Here is a 20,234-nt window from a genome sequence, read left to right on the forward strand (position 1 = left end):
GTGGCTTGATCTGTTTGTGGGGTCCCTGGTAGTAGACCAGGACTTATCCCAGGTGCATGAACTGGCTTTTCGGAGCCCATTCCCTGAGGTGGGATACCTTGCTCAGCCTTGATACAATGGAGAGGGGCTAGGCTCTCCTTCAACTTGGTATGCCAGACTTTGTTGACTACCATGGGAGGCCTTACCCACTCTGAGGAGTGGATGGGGGTAGAGTGGGAGGGAGGTGAGGAGGCAGAAGAAGGGGAGGGAGGGGGAACTGGGTTTGGTATGTAAAATGGAAAAAATTTTAATAAATAAACATATTTAATAAAAAAATAAAATGCCATTTTCCCATCCTTAGGTCAAGATGATGTTTTCAAGTGCCTTGGGGAGAGCATCCTTCAGAACGCATTTGACGGCTACAATGCCTGTATCTTTGCCTATGGGCAGACAGGTAACATGAACTAACAGCTACTCCACATTTGAGCGTCCTTCCATGAAGATGAAGCCATGTTTACTGGGGTGCTTGCTTATCCTGTGTTTCCTTATCCTGTGTTAGTTTGTCTCACAGGTGATTAAATTGGGCAGTGGCATGTTTCTAAAACAGTACAATAAAATTAGGATTAAAATTCCTTTTCCTTATTGATTTTCTTCTTAATAATTTGCAGAGTTACAACCATTGAGTTTATTATTGGCTGTGTCTGTATATTGTAGTTCTTTAAGGATTATAATAGAGAGAATATCACAAAGAAAAAACCCACTTGTGGTGCAGAAAAGATGGCTCAGTGTTGCTTCTCCAGAGAACCTGGGACCGATTCCCAGCACCTACATGGTGACTCACAGTCATCTGTAACTACTCCAGTTCCAGGGGACATGATACCTTCTTCTGGTCTCTGCAGACCCCAGGCATGCAAATGGTGCACAGACATGTGGGTAAAACACCCATACACATAAAGTAAAAATTAAAGAATTTTTTTTTTTTTTTTTTTTTTTTTTTGAGACAGGGTTTCTCTGTGTAGCTTTGGAGGCTGTCCTAGGTCTCACGCTGTAGACCAGGCTGGCCTCGAACTCACAGAGATCCGCCTGCCTCTGCCTGCAGAGTGCTGGGATTACAGGCGTGTGCTACCACTGCCTGGCAAGAAAATGTATTTTTAAAAGAACACACTTGTTAATATCTTACTGGTCATAACTGGTCAGAAGGACTTTAGGCTTCTATCCTTTGTAGTTAAAGAAAGATAACCAATTTAAAGTGAAACTCATTGCTTTTAAAACAGTTCATCATGTGACCTGTCCAACTGGATATTGCTCTTCATAGAACAGTGTTTATGGTGGGTTTGGGCATCATGTGCTGTGTCCAAAAGAACAGGAACAGTGAGTGAGGAGAGAAGGAGAGGCAGCGAGTTCCCGTCTTGCCCCTGCCTCTCACCAGAAGGGCTTTCTGCCTCATCCTTTCCTCTTAGTAAAATGTTTACACTTTAGACCCTTCCATAGGATTGGCATGGTGAATTATCTGTGCTCACTTTAGGAAGGACCTGAATGTTGGAAGTAGAGCATTCGTTTTAGGTGTTGTGACGGGTGATATAGCAGCAGCTTGTGAGGTTGAAAGCACACAAATGTCACAAAGCCATTTGGTACTAGGAGAGGCAGATTGCACCTCAGTGTCATGTGTTGGTTTTGGGTGATAGGACTGAGGTGATTTCATTTCTCCCTTTTCATTTGTCTGTGTTTTCTGGTCTGTCTGGCATCTATCCTTCCTTCCTTTACTTCTTTCTTTTGATGGGAGTAACCAGCCTGGCTTTGACCTTGCTATCCTCCTGCCTCAGCCTCTGGAGTGCTGGTATTAAAGATGTGTACCGTCATAACAGGATTCTGAGTCTTCTTTAATGAGTGTGTATTCTGTTACAGTGGAGAAAATGCTTGTCTATTAGAGGAAGACGATTGTTTGTTCAGTATACTGCTACAGGAGGCAGTAAGCCCATGGCACCATGTCTTTTGTGCTTTGATTTCAGCAGTTAGGAATATCTATGAGAACAGTATTACATAGATGATTCCTAGCTTACTTAGAAAACTTTAAAAACCTTGCTGTAGTTTAGATAATTTTTCTAAACCAGTTTATTGCTGTTTACATAATAGAATCTTCTGTGTGTTCCATTCTCACTATGTCTGATCGCATTTCTTATTCTTTTCATCTATATGTATTTACTATATTTTGTGCATTTTGCTAAATCCTAAAAGTTTATTATAAGTAGTAGAAATAGGGTTAAATGCCTTTAAACTTCTCCAAGAGGTAGTGATGGCTCCTTTTCGTTTTTTTCAGGGTCTGGAAAGTCTTATACCATGATGGGCACAGCCGACCAGCCTGGACTAATCCCCAGACTCTGCAGTGGACTCTTCGAACGAACCCAGAAGGAGGAAAATGAAGAGCAGAGCTTTAAAGTCGAGGTGTCCTACATGGAGATTTATAATGAAAAAGTCCGAGACCTTCTTGACCCCAAAGGGTAAAAAAGACTTGGAGGCTTGAGTGCTGTGGCTTTCTTGAAACAGACATAATAGATTAGCTTTAGAGAAGGCTGTAATTGAACTGTGGTGGAGAGTGATCTGGCCATGCTGTTTGTGATTTATGTTTACATGGATCCGCTTCCCACAGCCAGTTCTGGGTCGTTAGAGCAGGCCGAGTGATGATGCAGATCTGTACGTGTGCCTCGCTGCCTCTCCTTCTCTCCTCACTCAAAGCCACAGACGAAACAGAGGTGGCGAGAGGCAATCATTTAAAATGAGTGTGACTGCGGCCTTCAGTGATTCAGCTTTTTTTTAGGCAATAAATTTCTGGTGGATTTCTGTGGTTGGTTTCGGTGTGAAGTGAGCGGGGAGTAAACTGGAGCTTGGAACCTGGTCTTAGGGTAGTTCATCTGAAAGCCACATACCCCCAAGAGGGTAGGAAATGCCCCTGATTTCATGGAGTTGACTTTGAAAGAGAACTGCTTCAGAGCGTAAGGACGCCCTCAGAATCGCTTTGCTCACTCTGCGGCCACATGAAGCCGAATGAGGAGAGGGGAACTTGTGCACTGCATTGTTGGTGGGGGAGGAGGAGAGGGAAGCAGAGAGCCATGTGGGTAGCAGGGTTTACAGCCCAGGATCAGATGGTGAGCTATGTTTGGATGAGGAAGGTGGTCCAGGAAAGAGGATGGAGGGGCAGAATCCAGTGAGGCTCAGTCAAGAGCAGATGGATCTCAGTACCTCACAGGCATCTTTCTTTGGCTGATAATGATCTTCAGGCTGGAGTGTGAGCTGACACTTGATAGTCTGTCCATACCTCACCTACCCATTGTTTATCAGGTCATTCTTATCCGCCAGGCACCATGCAGTTCAGAGGAAGAGCCCATAGTAGGGAAAGAAGAGTTTTTCAGACAAGCCAGAGTGGCACGCAGCCTGCTTTTTGCTGGTGAGGGATGTTAACACAAATAGAGTGCAAAAAGGGAAGGAGGCCGAGAGAGGATTCCACAGAGGTGCTTGATGGTTTAGATGCTGAGTAGCAGTTGTCCACTGAGAAGTGAGGTGGAACCATTCATGTCTAGGCACAGCCTTGTGGAAGTGTATGGGCATCACCCACTTCCAGGATGATAAAGATGCAGTGCAGCTGGAGGGTATGGAGTGTGGAAGCCAGAAGTCACAGAAGGAGGGCAGAGATGGGCGGCCATGGCTCTGGCTCTCACACTTTGTCCCTGTGCACTTTTGATTCTGCCTGCTTGCTTTTCTTGAACTCTGACCTGTGAAGATGGCCGGTTTCTTTGAGATGGAGCTCAGACCTGCTCGTCCCAGGGGCAGTCCACTGGCTGGCCTCTAGCTCTTCATCCCTGTGTTTTGTAGCCCTAGTGGACTGGCTGGAAGCCTGCCAGTCAGATGTGTTTCGTCTTTATTGGTTTCTTGTTTGTTTTGCATGTGGCTTAGTGCTCAGCACATGGGCTTTGGAGCCACACAGCCCAGGATCCAGCCTCTTGTTACTGGTTGAACAAGTTCCTAACACTTCCTAGGCGAACTACACAGGGAATGATTGGTGTTATCACACAGCACCCACAGCATCTCAGAGGGCTGTTGTGAAGATTCAGAGTGTGATACACCTGAGGTCTCAGGACTTCTGACATACAGAAAGGGCTCAACATGTGCTGGCTATGGTTTTTTTTTTTTTTTTCTATTAAAGTTCCTTGAAGATTTAAAAAAAGGGTTTCCTTTTTCTTAATGTAAAAACTATTTGTGTGTGTGTGTATGTGTGTGTGTGTGTGTATGTGTGTGTGTACATGTGCGGTGCCTGTGGAAGTCAGAAGAGGGTATGGGATCCCTGGTGTTGGAGTTACAAGTAGTGAGCAGTCTAATGTCTGTGTTGAGAGTTGAACTCCAGCGGTCTGCAAGAACAGCAATACTCTTAACAGCTAAGCCATCTCTCCAAACCCTACAAACATTTCTGTTTCTGAAAAGTCAAAGTAATTGGATTAAAAGTCTAAAATCAGATTTCATTTTAACCAGAGTATTTAAGAAAAATTCATTTTTAAAATTCAAGTACAGATTTTATTAATTCAGTGACTACCATGTATCCAGCAATAATGTAATCCTGTTGGTTTTGCTTGAGGCATAATATAGTATATATATTGTCTTCAAGAAAAAGGGGACAGGAAGGCTGGAGAGATGGCTTAATGGTTAAAGGTACGAGTTGCTCTTTCAAAGAACATGAGTTCAGTTCCTAGTACCCACATGGTGGCTCACATCATCTGTAACTCCAGATCCAGGGACCCAGTGTCCTCTTCTGGCCTCTGTGAACACCAGGCATACACATGGTTAACAGATACAGGTGCTGACACAACACCCGTACATACAAAAAGGGGAGGAGGGGTTATTGCTGAGGGGACAGCTTAGCTTGTAAAGTGCTTGCTGTGAAGGCATGGGAACCTGAACTGGATCCCTAGAACCCATGTTTAAAAAGAAATCCATGAGTGACAGTATGTGCTTGTAATCCAGTATTGAGGAGGCAGAAACAGGCATATCCCTGAGGCTAACAGGCTGCTAGCCTAGCTAATCATCAAGTTCCAGGTCCTAGTGAGAGACCTTCTCTCAAAAAATAAGACAGAGCACATCCAAAGAATGACACCTGAGGTTGACCTCTCTCCTCCATAGGTACACACCTGTTCACATGCATGCCTACACACAAATGAACATGCACATATACCCACCCACATCCATACACATAGACATAAGAACAAAAAGGAAAAGGAAAAGGCTAAAAGTTAATCACAGACTGTGTCCTGGTGTAAGAGGTGAGCAGCAGTTCAAATCTTGTGCTGTGTCTACTTTAATTGGACTCTCTTGGATTCATCTGTATTCATGTAACATTGTAAGTTGAATATAGGATGCTAGAAGAGTCTGAATTGTTAGGAAATACTGTGCTGTGATCCATATACTGAAAGACAGTAAAGCTTTTAGGTGGCCAAGCCATTCCTGGTTCTCCCACTCCCTTAGTATCTCTGTTCACTTCCCATATGGTAGATGAAGTGGCTATGGTTCCAGGTTCCCTGGGATCTCAGCCCATGTGTTCACCACCATTCCTTTTGTTCTCCCTCGCTGCTGTTCTTTGTTACCTGTGCTGTCCCCAGGCCCCACTGTTACCTGTGCTGTCCCCAGGCCCCACTGTTACCTGTGCTGTCCCCAGGCCCCACTGTTACCTGTGCTGTCCCCAGGCCCCACTGTTACCTGTGCTGTCCCCAAGCCCACTGTTACCTGTGCTGTCCCCAAGCCCACTTACCTGTTGCTTCCCCAGGCCCCACTTTACCATGTTGCTGTCCCCAGGCCCCACTGTTACCTGTGCTGTCCCCAGGCCCCACTGTTACCTGTGCTGTCCCCAGGCCCCACTGTTACCTGTGCTGTCCCCAGGCCCCACTGTTACCTGTGCTGTCCCCAAGCCCACTGTTACCTGTGCTGTCCCCAAGCCCACTGTTACCTGTGCTGTCCCCAGGCCCCACTGTTACCTGTGCTGTCCCCAGGCCCCACTGTTACCTGTACTCTGTCCCCAGGCCCTGCAGCCTATGCCTTGTTGGCACCTTAGTTCTGGTTTTACTTCGTTAGCCAAGTGTGTTAATTCTCTGAGTGACTCATAGGTACCATAGATTGTACTAGGAACCATAGACCCCAAAACTATTGTTAATACAAGGCATTTTTGCTCTTCTAAGCCATGGTAGGGCTGAGCTGACTGAGACAAGACAGCAGACAGGAACAGATTGTACAGGAGTGTGGGTGTAGACTGAGGAGCATGGACCTTAAGTTGTAGGCACCAAAAACTACCATAGGAGTTTAAACATTTGAACTCATCATTTATTTTGAAAACAGAACAAAACAAAACAATATCTTTCAGTGGCCATATGAACACATAATACAGATAAACAAACAAAAACAAAACATAATCATCTGGGATTTCATTATTAGTAAATACTCTTTTGAAAAATAATTTTAATTAAGAAATAATACTTTGATCTATAGAGTACAGTGGGATATTTTGGGATATGTAAACACTATGGAATGGCTTCCTCAGTCTAATTAATTGATCTATAGAGACAGTGGGATATTTTGGGATATGTAAACACTATGGAATGGCTTCCTCAGTCTAATTAATTGATCTATAGAGACAGTGGGATATTTTGGGATATGTAAACACTATGGAATGGCTTCCTCAGTCTAATTAATTTATGTTAGCCCAGTTGTCATCTTTCTTTCTTTGCTGGTGTGATGTGAAACCCAGCCCCAGCAGTTTTGAATTATGAGCTACACGATGACTGACCGTGGTCACCATGCTGTTTGTGGGTCTCAGGCTCCACCCCTCCTTACAGAAACTTGCAGGCATCTGGACAGATGTTCCTTGTATTTTGCTTAAAGCATTGAGAGTGCCACAGCTGCAAGCATGCTGGGAGGTTTGTTTTAGAAACTAGTGAACGTTTACTTCCTGTTTTATTGAATCTCTTGTGCACTTATGGAATGATCGTACTTCACCCCTTTCCTCTAGTGTGCCAGCGTGATAAAGTGTGCCGGCTCCCCTTGTTAGAAGAACCGTAGATAAGCTCAGTATTGTGTCTTTAAATGACTGTGAGAGCTGCTTGTTGTCCTTGTTTCTTTGTTCACGGCTGAGCTGGCCTGTGGTTTGTCTTTCTTGTGCAGTTAACACTTACAGAGCTTCTGTCTTGGGGCCGGTTCTGTGATATGACAAGGAGATCGTTGGTATTTATTCGACTCTGCATTCTTTGTGGTAGTAAATAGACTTCCCACGCTTACCCTTTTGAGCCGTGTGGTATTTGACCACATTATCCAGTTTTTCTTCCCAGCAAGGGTTTTAAAGTTAGGTTTAAATCCTTGAGCGGTCCAGTCGCAGCTCTTCTCTTTTAGGGGTTTTCTTGAAGGAAGTGTATGTTTCTGTGAAGCAAGCTGAGTCCTTCTAAAAAGGTAGTCACTAATGGATCACCGTGTCTCTGTCATGAACAGAAGCCGTCAGACATTGAAAGTGAGAGAGCACAGTGTGTTGGGACCCTATGTGGATGGACTTTCTAAACTGGCTGTCACAAGCTACAAGGTAAGAGCATTCTTTATATAAGCTGCTTCAATTTACTCTCATTTTGGCTTGTTACATATCTTTATTTTCTAAAACTTTTCTTATTTTTATTTATGTGCATGAGGGTTTGCCTGCATGTATGCCTGTGCACCGTGTGTGTGCCTGGTGCCTCTGAGGCCAGAAGAGGGCATCAGACCTCCTGGAACTAGAGTTACAAACAGTTTTGTGAGCTGTTATGTAGGTGCTGGGAATGGAACTTGGTTTTTGGAGCCATCTCTTCAGCCCTGGGTTGTATTTTTAAAATTAAATTTACAATACCATTATTTAGTAACTTACTTTCTGCAAAAAATTTCAAAGCAAGATAGAGGCTAGTCAGTAAATGTCAACTAAATATGACAGAGCCCCTGGGTTGTCAGAACTAATGGATCCAAAATGGGTTTGGGAAGTTCTGGAAAATGTTTTACCTGTGGTGATATTTTTGCAGCTAATGATTTACTTTGAGAGTATTTATTGTGTTGAAATTTTTACTAAATAGCGTTCTTTTTGATTTATATAGCAGAAGTGTAATTGTATGACATGAAATTTTTCATATATGTTTGGCAGTTTTAAGATTGTGTTGAAGTATGTACATCATAAAAACATAACAGGATTTTAGTAATGTTTCTTTGTGGATGTCCATGTTCTGTTGTTATGTATCTTTAGTGTCTAGGAAGTACCTGGCATATGGTAGATGTTTTTAATATACATATGACTGAATGAATCAAGAATAAGCAGTGATTTAAACAATGCCTTCTTGTAAAAAAAAAAAAAGTCTGAAATAGGTACTCTGAGGCTGGTGTCGTGGCTCTTAGCTGTTGGTAGGGACCTCAGGTCCTTCCCCACTCCACAGAGAGATGCTATAATGCCCAGACTCTCCTAATGCCTCTTACAACAGAGCTATTATGATGGCATGCTTACTTCCATTAAGGAGGATCACCCAGATGGTCTGTGTTACACTTTAGTTAATCATGTGGCCAGCCTGGGCTGCAAAGACATCTGGGAAATGCAGCCTCTTGGTTCTGCCACAGCAGACTTAGAGGAAGAGAGGGCTCCTTCACTGGAAAGAATGCCGGGTGGTGAGAGGCAGCTGGGTAGCATTTTCAGATAGTCCATCTCTGATTTCTCATTTCACAAATCCTTGTAGATGACTTTGCTATGCGTATTTATTTATTCATTATTGTTTGTGATACCAGGGTTTAGACCCAGGATATTGTCAGGCTAAGCAAGCTCATCGCTTGTGGGCTCCATTCCCAGCCCAGAAGATGATAATTGTGTTGTAATTAGTGAAGCTAAGGTCAGATTGCTTCAGGCACTGTTTCAGAGCTTGTGGCTTTTGGGAGCAAGGGAAAGACAGGGTCTCACTTACTGTGTCGTCTTGGATGACCTGGAACTCCTGGATGGCCTCTCACTCTCAGAGATCCACTTGCTTTGCTTCCAGAGTGCTGAGATTAAAGGTATGTGCCACCAGGTCTGGCCCCAGAGCTTATAACATTTGGAAAAGCTGAGCCAGTCCTGGTGGCGCAGTCCTGTAACCCCAGCTCTTTAGGAGGCTGCAGCTGTAGTGGGATGGACAGTTCAAGGTCTGAGTAACTTATTTAAGTCCTGTCTCAAAAACGTAAAAATAGAGCTAGAGATAGCTCAATGGGAGAGCATTTGTGTAACATGTTTGAGGCCTTGGGTTCAACTCCCAGAACTGTCCGTCGTGTCGTGTGTCCCCCCCCCCCCAATCCATAACAATTTTTCTAGTATTCCTGGCTTTATGCTAATTTTTAAAGCAGTACTATCAAATATATACTTAATGTGTTTGGGTGAAAGGTTAAAATCTTTTTTATTTTTTGATTTTTAGATAATTTGTTTAAATAAAATAAACTTGTATTGCTTTTACAATTAAATGTACTTAGTTTTTTTTTTTTAATTTCTGGAGTAGGTGAATATCAGCATCTCATGTCACTCAAAAGTATTGTTTCTAATGTGCATGGCACATCTGTGATATGATACTGTGGAAGCAGAGGCAGGAGGATCACAACTTTGAGACCAGCCTGGGCCACATAATAAATGTGAGAACAGCCTGAGCTACCTTGTAAGAGCCCATCTATGGGTTGAGGGAATCTAACTTCGAAACTTTTCTATGTCAAAGCTGCCATTTGCTTCTGTGTCTGCCGTAAATAATGTTCTTTAGTTGTTTCTCAGAGACAGTATGGGCTATTGTATTCTTGCTGAAAAACAAAATGTAACTTCTAAAAGCTTGGGTGCTTATGATAGTGTGGGAGAGTGGTCATGTTTATTCACAAATAACAAAATCTGTGCCTGTAACCTGTTTCCACTTAGGATATTGAGTCCCTGATGTCTGAGGGCAACAAGTCTCGGACAGTTGCAGCAACCAACATGAATGAAGAGAGTAGCCGGTCCCACGCAGTCTTCAAAATCACCCTGACACACACTCTGTATGATGTGAAGTCTGGGGTAAGCAGCTTCTGAAGTGATCATGGCTTAACTTGTTCTCTTGATGCTGCTGAATTGAAGGCCTAGTCCAGACTGTCGGTCAGGACGAGGGACCAAAGGTCCCGAGTAGAGTAGAAGCTGCTGTAAGGAAGCTGCAGTGCTGTTGGAACACCCCAAGAGGGCTGGGGTCTACAGCAGCTCCAGGAGTCACTTCTAAAACCACAAGGGACACCCACAGCTGCAATCAGAAATCAAGAAATTGCTTCTGTCAGGGCAGCTGACTCTTAGTACCCCAGAAGTTGTAGAATGTCCTGGAAAACCTCAGATTTCATGACCTGCCTGATGGTGGAAAAAAAGCCAGGGAAGACACTTGACTTCTGCTTTCCAGTCTTTAGCAAGAGGGTCTGAAAGAACTTGAGTCATATCCTGAGGCCTGGCTGCAAGGCAGTCCAGAGAGAGAGCAGTGACCGGGTCCTGCCACAGCAGCAGTACATTTATACCCCATGGCTGATTGCAGCAGGCACCTTTGCTGGGGATACCTGTTGCAGCGTGCATTGGGGAAGCATGCCATAACATCATTAGACTGGGTAGGGCATCCTTGGAGCATTTGTTTGGAACCTTGTGAAGATTCTGGGCCTCTGCATATTGGGAACATCTTTGATAACTCACTCCCTTTGTTCTCTCCCTTCGTGTGAAGATTGATTACAGTGTCCATCCCTCAGGACCTCAGTTTCGAATACTGGAAACCAAAAGAGCCTCCTGGCAAGGTGCTCCATGTTGGCAGTGTTTTCCTTTACTGAAAAAAAATCACTTTTTTTCCTCCATCACATCAAGATCAATGTTAAAAACAAAAAGTTCTTTGTTTTAGATTTCCTTTTTTAGAGTAAAGCAAAACAAAGTAAATACCATACTGAAGACTATCTTTTCTTAAAAGTATTTTTGATTTGGGAAGCAAAATATTCTTTCATTATGTTTATTTTATGGAGCTGTATAAATGTATTTTTTGCAGTGCTGAGAACAGAACCCAAGGCCTTCTGCATGTTAGATAAGCATTCTGCCACCGAGCCACATTCCCAGCCAGAATATCACACAGATTCTAAAGGGAAGTTTTCAAAATGGTCAGATCTGCAGATTCTGACATTGTTGTATCATGTTTCTGTTTTGATGACGAGGTGGAATAGAAAACTTGTCACATGTTTGTGATATGATGGAGGAAAACATCACTGTCTCAGACCACAGCTAATGGCAGAAAACTAAAGCTGATCAGCTTCAAGGAGAGAACGTTTAGAAAATGTTTTTGACTTTTTGAACAATTCTGTTACACAAAAGTCAGCTTTTTAAAAATATTAACCAAGAAATGTGACTATTTTGTTGCATATTACTGGTTAATATTTATGAAATTTCAAATACAGTTTCAAATCATTAATCTTTTGATCTTAAAAGCATTTTTGTTTACATTTCTGAAAATTTTACTAATCTCTCCAAAATGTCCCATTTTGAAGCATTTTTCCTGAGGTCCTCAACTTCCTTGTTTGCTAGCAACTGGGTCTGCAAATTCTGTCAGTTTGCAATAGGTTTTTTGCTAGGTGGTGTTTTTCTGTAGTGTTTAGTAGCAGCACAAAATGGTTCTGCAGTAACCACAGATAACTTTATAAAGGCTTGAGACGATAAGCCATTCAAAAGAGTCATCCTGTTTTCAGTGTTCATTGGCCATTTGCTAGCATGTGTCAATTTTCTTTGCAGACATCTGGAGAGAAAGTGGGCAAGCTAAGCTTAGTGGATTTAGCTGGCAGTGAACGAGCCACAAAAACTGGAGCTGCGGGCGACAGGCTGAAGGAAGGCAGCAACATCAACAAGTAAGCTTTCCAGAGTCACATTCTTGAATTGCTTTACAGAGTTGATAGAAAAACGGGAACATCTGTGGGTACTGGAGTAAGATGATTCTGGAACGACTGAGGCAGTGATGAATAAGCAGTTTGGATTTGTTTTTCTAGTGTTTCCCATGAGCCCAGGCTCATTTTCTCATCTGTGGAGTTGTTTGATGGAACTGAGGAGCATAGTCCTCAGTCAAGTAAGGGCTTCTTAACAATGGCCCTATTGACACTGGGGCTTAGATGACTCCTTGTCCTTTCGGGTGGTGGATGCTGTGCATTGTGGGACGTTTGATAGAATTCCTGGCATCCACTTGCCAAGTGATGTTAGTACCCACTGACCCCTAGTTATGGCAACCCAGTCTGTGACTTAGTGTTACCATGGAGCATAGTCATCCTCCACTTTGAGAACCACTGGCCTTTATTGTAGACAAAACCAGTCACCATCCATCTCTGAGTGAGTGCCAGCCACATGGTGTGTTTGTTAAAGTGTCAGAAGCAAGATTTCATGAAATGATGCTTCACTTGCCAGCTGTATTACATATATGGTTCTCCCTCAGGCTAAATCATTACCTCTTCATGGGTTCAAATTCTTCCCTCTCCTCAGGGTTCCTACAGCCAGGAGTCAGACAGCAAATGGGGGCTGTGGAACACTTCTCCAGTACTGGGATCTGACCGACTTGTGCAGATGTCCACTTGTTAGCACTATAGCAATAGTTAACTATTTTACCTTGGGTATTCTTGAAGATGTCTGTTGTGTATATTATTATTTTGGTCTGAACTTTTACAGTTTATATATTTTATCTGCAAAAATGAAAGACAAATAGTGCTAAGCATTTTTATTGCTTCAAGTAGCAGGTAGACAGGAGCCCTTAGGAGCTCAGTCTTCAGATCAGACAGCAAAGTGCTGACCACAGTGCTCCTCACATGCAGGCTCAAGGGCACCTTGCTGTCCATCCTTGTGACTAATGTGACATTTGATATGTTTTGATTTAGATAATTGTGGTTTTTGTTCCATGCAGGTCTCTTACAACCTTGGGTCTGGTTATCTCGGCCCTAGCCGATCAGGGTGCTGGTAAAAACAAAAATAAATTTGTTCCTTATCGGGACTCCGTTCTCACATGGCTGCTCAAGGTGAGTTATTTTCTTTCTTCCTCCTTCATTAGCATACTTTCAGTGGTTGGCAGAAAGGAAGAATAAAGAATAAGTTCATCTCTTCCAGGTACTTTTTCCCAGCCTGTGTTCAGATCTGTAGCTTTCAGGCTGTTTGGACAGCTTCAGTTTAAGCAGCTCGTGTGGTTATCTTCCTAGTGTTTGCTGTTCTTGTCCTCCAGAATCTGCAGGGGGAGGGGTTGTTGGATTCACTGTGGTCCCTGGAGGTGGGCCTCCATTAGCGTGAAGAGGCACAGAAATGAGCGGGGAAGACCTCCATGAAGTGCCCTGAGGAAACAGGAGGAAATGGAGACCCTCCCCTCAGTGAGAGGCAAGCATGGAGGGTTAGCTTACAGGTTTGTTGGGGATTTCACAGGAGACAGGTCCACTGGGGTGCTGTGCAGAAGTGGACATCAGGCTGGGTATTAGAGTGTGTAAACTAGGTGACAACTTTATAAAGGTGTCACGGTGGCTTTCCTTTTCTTTTTTCTTTGGGTTTTTTTGTGACAGGGCTTCTCTGTGTAACAGAGTCCTGGCTGTCCTGGAACTTGCTTTGTAGACCAGGCTGGCCTCAAACTCACAGAGATCCTCCTGCCTCTGCCTCCTGAGTGCTGGGATTAAAGGCGTGCGCCACCACCGCGTGGCTGACTGGCTTTTCTAGTACTCTCCATGGTCCATTGAAAACAGAAGTAGGAGAGATGGCACATGGTTAAGAACGAGTTCTACTTTTCTAGAGGATGTAAGTTCAGTTCCTAGCTCATAAAGCACAGCTCAGAGCTGCCTGTAACTCCACCTCCAGGGGATCTGACACCCTCTTCTGGCCCCCAGAGGTGCTGAACTCACCTACATAAGTCCACATAGAGATACACAATTAAAAACAACAATAACAACACAAGGAAATGGAAATAACTTTTGGTGCCTGGCTTAGTTTAGTGATGGCTCGTTTTCTTTTTTTTCTTTTTGGTTTTTAAAGACAGGGTTTCTCTGTGTAGCATTGCGCCTTTTCCTGGAACTCACTTGGTAGTCCAGGCTGGCCTAGAACTCAGATCTGCCTGCCTCTGCCTCCCGAGTGCTGGGATTAAAGGTGTGCGCCACCACTTCCCGGCTCATTTTCTCATTGGTAAGAATGTACTGTACTCACTATTTCTTACTACAGTGAAATGGGGCCCCAGGGAGCTTAGAAAAGGATGTCACTGCTGACTGAGTTGCTGTGTGTAGAGATCAGCCTTTGCCAAGGGAAAATACTTCCTTCCGACTGTACATACTCAGAGTCCTTCTCCTCTTCTTCCTCCTCTTCTTCTTTTTTCCCCCTGAGACAGGGTTTCTCTGTGTAGCCCTGGCTGTCTTGGAACTCTCTCTGTAGACCAGGCTGGCCTTGAACTCAGAGATCTGCCTGCCTCTGCCTCCCAAGTTGCTGGTATTAAAGGTGTGCACTACCACTGCCCAGCTACGCTGTGGTTCTTAGCATCCTTTCTACATCTCTGCATACCTTTGAAATATTGTTTACATAACTGCAGTAAGTTTGGCAGAAGGCTAATGCTAAAACTGGATATATTGCTATAATAGAAAATAAAGAAGATGGCTTCCTTTGGCCAAAATGCAATAAAATGTGAAATTTTAAACAGGAGGCAAGAAAAAATTTTGATAATTTAAAAAATCACTTGTAGGGCTGGAGAGATGGCTCGGTGGTTAAGAGCACTGACTGCTCTTCCAGGGGACCTGAGTTCAATTCCCAGCAACCACATGGTGCCTCACAACCATCTGTAATGAGATCTGGTACTCTCTTCTGGCCTGCAAGGACACATGCAGGCAGAACACTGTATATGTAATAAATAATTTTTTTAAAAAATCACTTGTAAACTGGACATACCTGTAATCTCAGCACTAAGGAGGCTGAGGCAGAAGAATTGCTTCTAGTTTTAGGCCAGTCTGTGCTACATAACAAGATCTTATCTCTCCTGATTCCCCAAGAATTACTTTTGAATGAGTACTATAGACATTTTTCTACCAGGGAGCATGTCAGTAATTAACCTGCATTGCTCAGGGCTTCAGAAAGAAAATCTGAGAAGGTTCTTCTCCCTCAGACCTCCACAGAGGTGTTTCCACTCATGCATGGCCATTCCTTCAATGTGCCTGATTTAAAATCAAAATGTTCTGATGTCCATGCTCTATTTCATGATTAGAACATTAAATAGAAAGAATTGAGAAACGTAAATTTAAGAGGCAATAAAACTATTATTAATTAAAAAAATAAAACTAATCTACATGGTCTCTGTGACTTGAGTTAAGACAACTGGCTGTCTCCTCTTGTTGGTTCAGTTGGTCCCCGTTAATTACCAAGTGGCTGTCACCCTGTTTCAGGGGACTCAGGGCACAGGCAGCCATGTTTTCTCTGGCTGGTTTGTGTGAGATTGTGCTCCTTAGTAAAGATCATTGAGAGGCCGTCATTGACTTTCCTATTCTTGGTGGAAAGTAAGGAAATATTCAAAATATGTGAAGAATGAACCTGTTTTGTCATTCAATTTAGTCTGTAATTGCAACTTCTTTGTGGTGCTTCAGATTAAAAACAAGGCATATTTGTCCGGTTTCCATCATTTGTTTTCTCCTTAAAGGCTTTCTTTACTGTGTCAGATTTGACTTGTGCACCAAGAACCTAAGTAGGGATTTAAAAACTTCCTGCAGAGCTGTAACAGTTTGCCCTTTCACCCCCACCCAGAGCCTGAGTTCTCAGTTCATCTGTAAGCAACATAGCTTGTTACCTGTCCTTCCTTAACTCCTAGTCCACCCCACCCCCACCCACTGGTTCTCTTCCAGTGTTGGGGTGAGATTAGCACATCCCCCAGCATCCACTGAGCCCATAAAATGACTTACTTTTTTTTTTTTTTTGTGGAGCTGAGGCTTGAACCCAGGGCCTTGCGCTTGCTAGGCAAGCACTCTACCACTGAGCTAAATCCCCAACCCCCTCACCTTTTTTTAAATTAGTGCTTTTGCATTTTTTAAAGATTTATTTATTATGAGCTATGGTGGGAGGTGGGGGTGGGGTGGCGCACGCCTTTTATCCCAGCACTTGGGAGGCAGAGCTAGGTGGATCTCTGTGAGTTTGAGGCCAGCCTGGGCAACAGAGTGAGTTCCAGGAAAGGCGCAAAGCTACACAGAGAAACCCTGTCTCAAAAAAACCAAAAAAAAAAAAAACAAAAAAAAAACAAACAAAAACAGATTTATTTATTATGTATACAGCGTTCCTTCTGTATGCATGTCTGTAGGCCAGAAGAGAGCATCAGATCTTATTATATAGATGGTTGTGAGCCAACATGTGGTTGCTGGGAATTGAACTCAGAACCTCTGGAAGAGTGGCCAGGCTCTTAACCTCTGAGCCACCTCATCAGCCCCACCTTTTTTTAAAATTTTGTTTAACTTTTTGTTGATTCTTTGAGAATTTCATATTATGCACCCCAACCCCACTCATCTCCTTGTACCCCTGTTATCTGCCTTCACCCTTGCAACCTCTTCAAAGAAAACAATGTAATAAAAGATAAAAAATTAAATAGTAAGAATGCAAATAGTGTGTCACTCACGGTGTGCCACCCAGTCTACCCTTTTGAGATGGCTTAGCTTTTAAAGAAACGGATGTGTATAGGGATGTGCCTGGGTCGGCCTTGGTTGTTATTCTCAGGGACTATCTTATTCTCAGGGACTATCCGCCTTGACCTTTGAGCCAGGGTCTCTCCGTGGGATCTGGGGTGAGGCGATTAGGATAGGCTGAGTGGCCAGTGTGCTCCGGAGATTTGTCGGTCTCCCACAGTGATCATAGGCATGTACCACCTCACCAGGCTTTCTGTGTAGGTTCTGGGGGCACACTCAGGTCCCCATGCTTGGGAGTTACACCTTTTACAGATTGAGCTCTCTCTCCAGCACCAAACTGCTCGTTTTTTGACAAGATTTGCATGCTTAGTTTGTGTTTGAACGACATTTATGTAATATTTGTGCTGTGCACTTGATGTCTATCCCCGTCTGAGTGTGGGTCTCTTAACCCCAAGTCTGCTAAAGTGTGCTTTGCTGACACTTTGTGAGAGCCAACCCCCACTTTTATTCTTAATGTCAGCTCCCTAGTAGATGTTGTATGGATCTCTCACCTAGCTGATAGCCATTTTCCTTGGACTTTCTTTGTCTAATCCACTCTCTACAATTTCTAAATTCACCAGAACATTAAATCTCTGCAGTAACTGTCCTCCAGGCCCTTAGAATCAAGGCCAAGTTCTTTTTTTTGTTGTTGTTGTTGCCAGAGCTGAGGACCGAACCCACTGAGCTAAATCCCCAATCCAAGGCCAAGTTCTTTAGTGAGTGGCTTCCAAAGGTCTGCTGTAGCTGACCTTTCCTTCTAGCTTTCATCTTGTGCCCTCTGGCATGGTAAATTGTAGGTAAGTGAAGATGGCTGTCTTACTTTTCTTATGTTAGGGCTCCATCCATCCATCCATCCATCCATTCATCCATCCATCCATCCATTCGAGGTAGTTTCTCCGTGTAGCCCTGGCTGTCTTGGAACTTACTCTGTAGACCAGCCTGGCCTTGAACTCATGGAGAACCACCTGCCTCTTTCTCCTGAGTGCTGGGATTAAAGGTGTGCACCGTAGTCTACTTCTCTTGCTTCTTGCTCCTGTGCCTGCCAGTGTTGGTTCACCTGGAGCTCTGCGGTCTCTTCTGTTCTGGGTTCTTTTCTCTCTTTGGAAAGATCCTGGGTCAGCTCTTCTACAGCACTGCCTCTTCCATTAGATGGCAAAGCCCACGAGAGGCGAGGAGCAAACAATCCCCGCTCTACTCTGAACTAGCACTCTGACCTTCCCTAAGTCTCTCCGCCTTTCTGGGACTCAGCCTCTTAGCGGAACAATGAAGTAATTTGATTAGATGACTTCAGAGTTCTTTCAGCTTGCAAAGAAAAATTGACTTCTAAAATGAAATTTCTTCCCAGTGTCCATTTAATGTGCATTGCCACATTTGAAACAAAGCTGGTCTGATTTGCTTAATTAAAGAGTAAAGAATAAACTGTAAACTCTCTCTTGGATGCCTGCCCATTCTTTTGTTACAGTTTCCTTTTTGTTCAAGGCAATATGAGCATATTACTGCTCCATGGTCATTTAGTAAATCAAGCATGGGATACCAGTTTCCTTTTCTCAGCCTAAGCACAGTGGCAGCTTGCTTTGCCCCGGTGGTTACGGCTACAAGTCCCATTTGTTGTCCCTGTTTGCTGTGCCCATAGACAGCTTGCAGTAGCCCTTAGGGGTGTGTGTGGCATTGCTGTTGGGTAGAACTGCAGGCCCTGAGACTTTCCTGTCACATCTGAATGTCATTAATCTGCATAGGACTCCTCAGACAAAATGGAGTGTTGACAATGTGACATCAGCGTCTAGGAGTGAAAAGAGAATCTAGTGGTCCTGGCTTATACTCCCTAAAGTACAGACTGGTTCCATTTCCCACCTTTCTATACACGAGAACTTACTTTCTTCAATATAATTATCTCTGTTTCCTTTGAAAACTAAATTTTCAGTAATGGATGAGTAAGCATACACGTCTGTGATTGTACTGAGCTGTTGATGCCTCGGAAATTAATTTTGTTTCTAATAGCAGGACTGAATAATTTGGTGCCGTGTCAGCCCTCAGGCCTGAGGTTGCCGTGGTTGCCAAGAGCTTGTTGTGGGCGGCTGTGGGGAGGAGAGGTCAGGCTGGAAGTGAAGGTGGGGAACACCTGGGGTAGAGTGTTGCTCAGTCTGATCGTTCTAGAGTGTTAGGCAGGCTGGCGGTGGTTTTTTCTTGTTTGCTTGTTTGTGTCTGTTTTCCTTTTTAGAATAAACTTGTTTTCTCACTAGTAAAGCAGGGGTACTAATTGAATTTAAAAAAGGCAGAGAACTATGTAAAAGTACAAAAATTTCTAACAAATTTTATATGTATTAAAATTGGAAAAACTTTATTTCAAAATTAAGAGTTTTCTAAAGATGAATATTGGCCAAAGTCAGGTCAGCTTTCTTGTGATGTAGTGAATGTTTCTCTGATTTTGAGAATCTGTCATTCATTGAGATTGCATTTCTGAAAGGGGATATTGAATCTTTATGTGTTCATATATGTATGGGTCCATGTGCATGCATGTATGCATGTGGAGGCAAGATGAACCTTGGGCGGTGTTACTCAAACTCTGTATACATTTAAAAACATTTTTAAAGTTTTATTTGTGTGTGTGTGTATATATATATATATATATATATATAAATATATATATAAATATAAATATAAATATATATATATATATATAATGTTTGCCCGTGTGAGCTTATATGCATCACAGACGTGTAGAGGCAGGAAAAGGCATCAGAAACCCTGAAATTGGAATTATTGGCAGTTGTGAACCCACATTGTGGGTGCTGGGAACTGAACCCAGGGTTTTTTTTTTTTTTTTTGACACAGGGTTTCTCTGTAGCTTTGGAGGCTGTCCTGGAACTCACTTTGTAGACCAGGCTGGCCTTGAACTCACAGAGATCCACCTACCTCTGCCTCCCGAGTGCTGGGATTACAGGCGTGCACCACCACTGCCTGGCTTGAACCCAGGTTTTCTGTGAGAGCACACTCTGCTGAGCGATCTCCCTAGATTCTTACCTGTTTTCAAGACAGGGTCTCTCACTGGCTTGGAGCTCATCTAATAGTCAGGCTGGCCAGCAAGTCCCAGGGATCTGCCTTTTCTCCACCTGCCTAGCACTGGGATTGCAAGTGTACACTATCATGTTTAGCTGGTTTTTTTTTTTCTTTTCTTTTCCTGTGTAGCCCTCGCTGTCCTGGAACTCCATCTGTGACTGAACTCACAGAGATCCGCCTGCCTCTGCCTCCTGAGTGCTGGGATTAAAGCCTGCACCACCACTGCCTGGCACATACTTAGCTTTTTGCATGGTTTTGGGGCACTGAATTTAAGTCCTTGCATTTGCAAGGCAAGTACTTTAGTGACTGATCTTTCTTTAAGTCCTGAATATATTTTTATGTGTGTGTATGTGGTGTGTGTGTATGGGTGTGCATGCACTTTGTATGTGTGCATGTGTTGGTCCAAGGATATGGGGATATCTTCCTTTATTGTTCTCTACTTTATACATTGAGACAGAGTCTCTCATTTGAACCCAGAACTTACTGATTTA

General features: G+C 43.4%; 1 protein-coding gene across 3 annotated transcripts in view; it reads left to right on the plus strand.

Annotated features, from left to right (window-relative positions):
- Kif13b (kinesin family member 13B) overlaps nucleotides 1-20,234 on the plus strand; it is a 157,191-nt gene that overhangs the window by 59,064 nt on the left and 77,893 nt on the right. For all 3 annotated transcript variants that reach the window (XM_036198619.1, XM_036198621.1, XM_036198620.1), the window contains exons 5-10: nucleotides 341-433; nucleotides 2,297-2,477; nucleotides 7,495-7,582; nucleotides 9,929-10,063; nucleotides 11,786-11,898; nucleotides 12,936-13,047. In XM_036198619.1, coding sequence (XP_036054512.1) covers nucleotides 341-433; nucleotides 2,297-2,477; nucleotides 7,495-7,582; nucleotides 9,929-10,063; nucleotides 11,786-11,898; nucleotides 12,936-13,047 — 722 coding nt within the window. The remainder of the gene's footprint in view (nucleotides 1-340; nucleotides 434-2,296; nucleotides 2,478-7,494; nucleotides 7,583-9,928; nucleotides 10,064-11,785; nucleotides 11,899-12,935; nucleotides 13,048-20,234) is intronic.

The sequence above is a fragment of the Onychomys torridus genome, chromosome 9 (genome assembly GCF_903995425.1).
Source record: "Onychomys torridus chromosome 9, mOncTor1.1, whole genome shotgun sequence".
Classification (NCBI taxonomy): domain Eukaryota; kingdom Metazoa; phylum Chordata; class Mammalia; order Rodentia; family Cricetidae; genus Onychomys; species Onychomys torridus.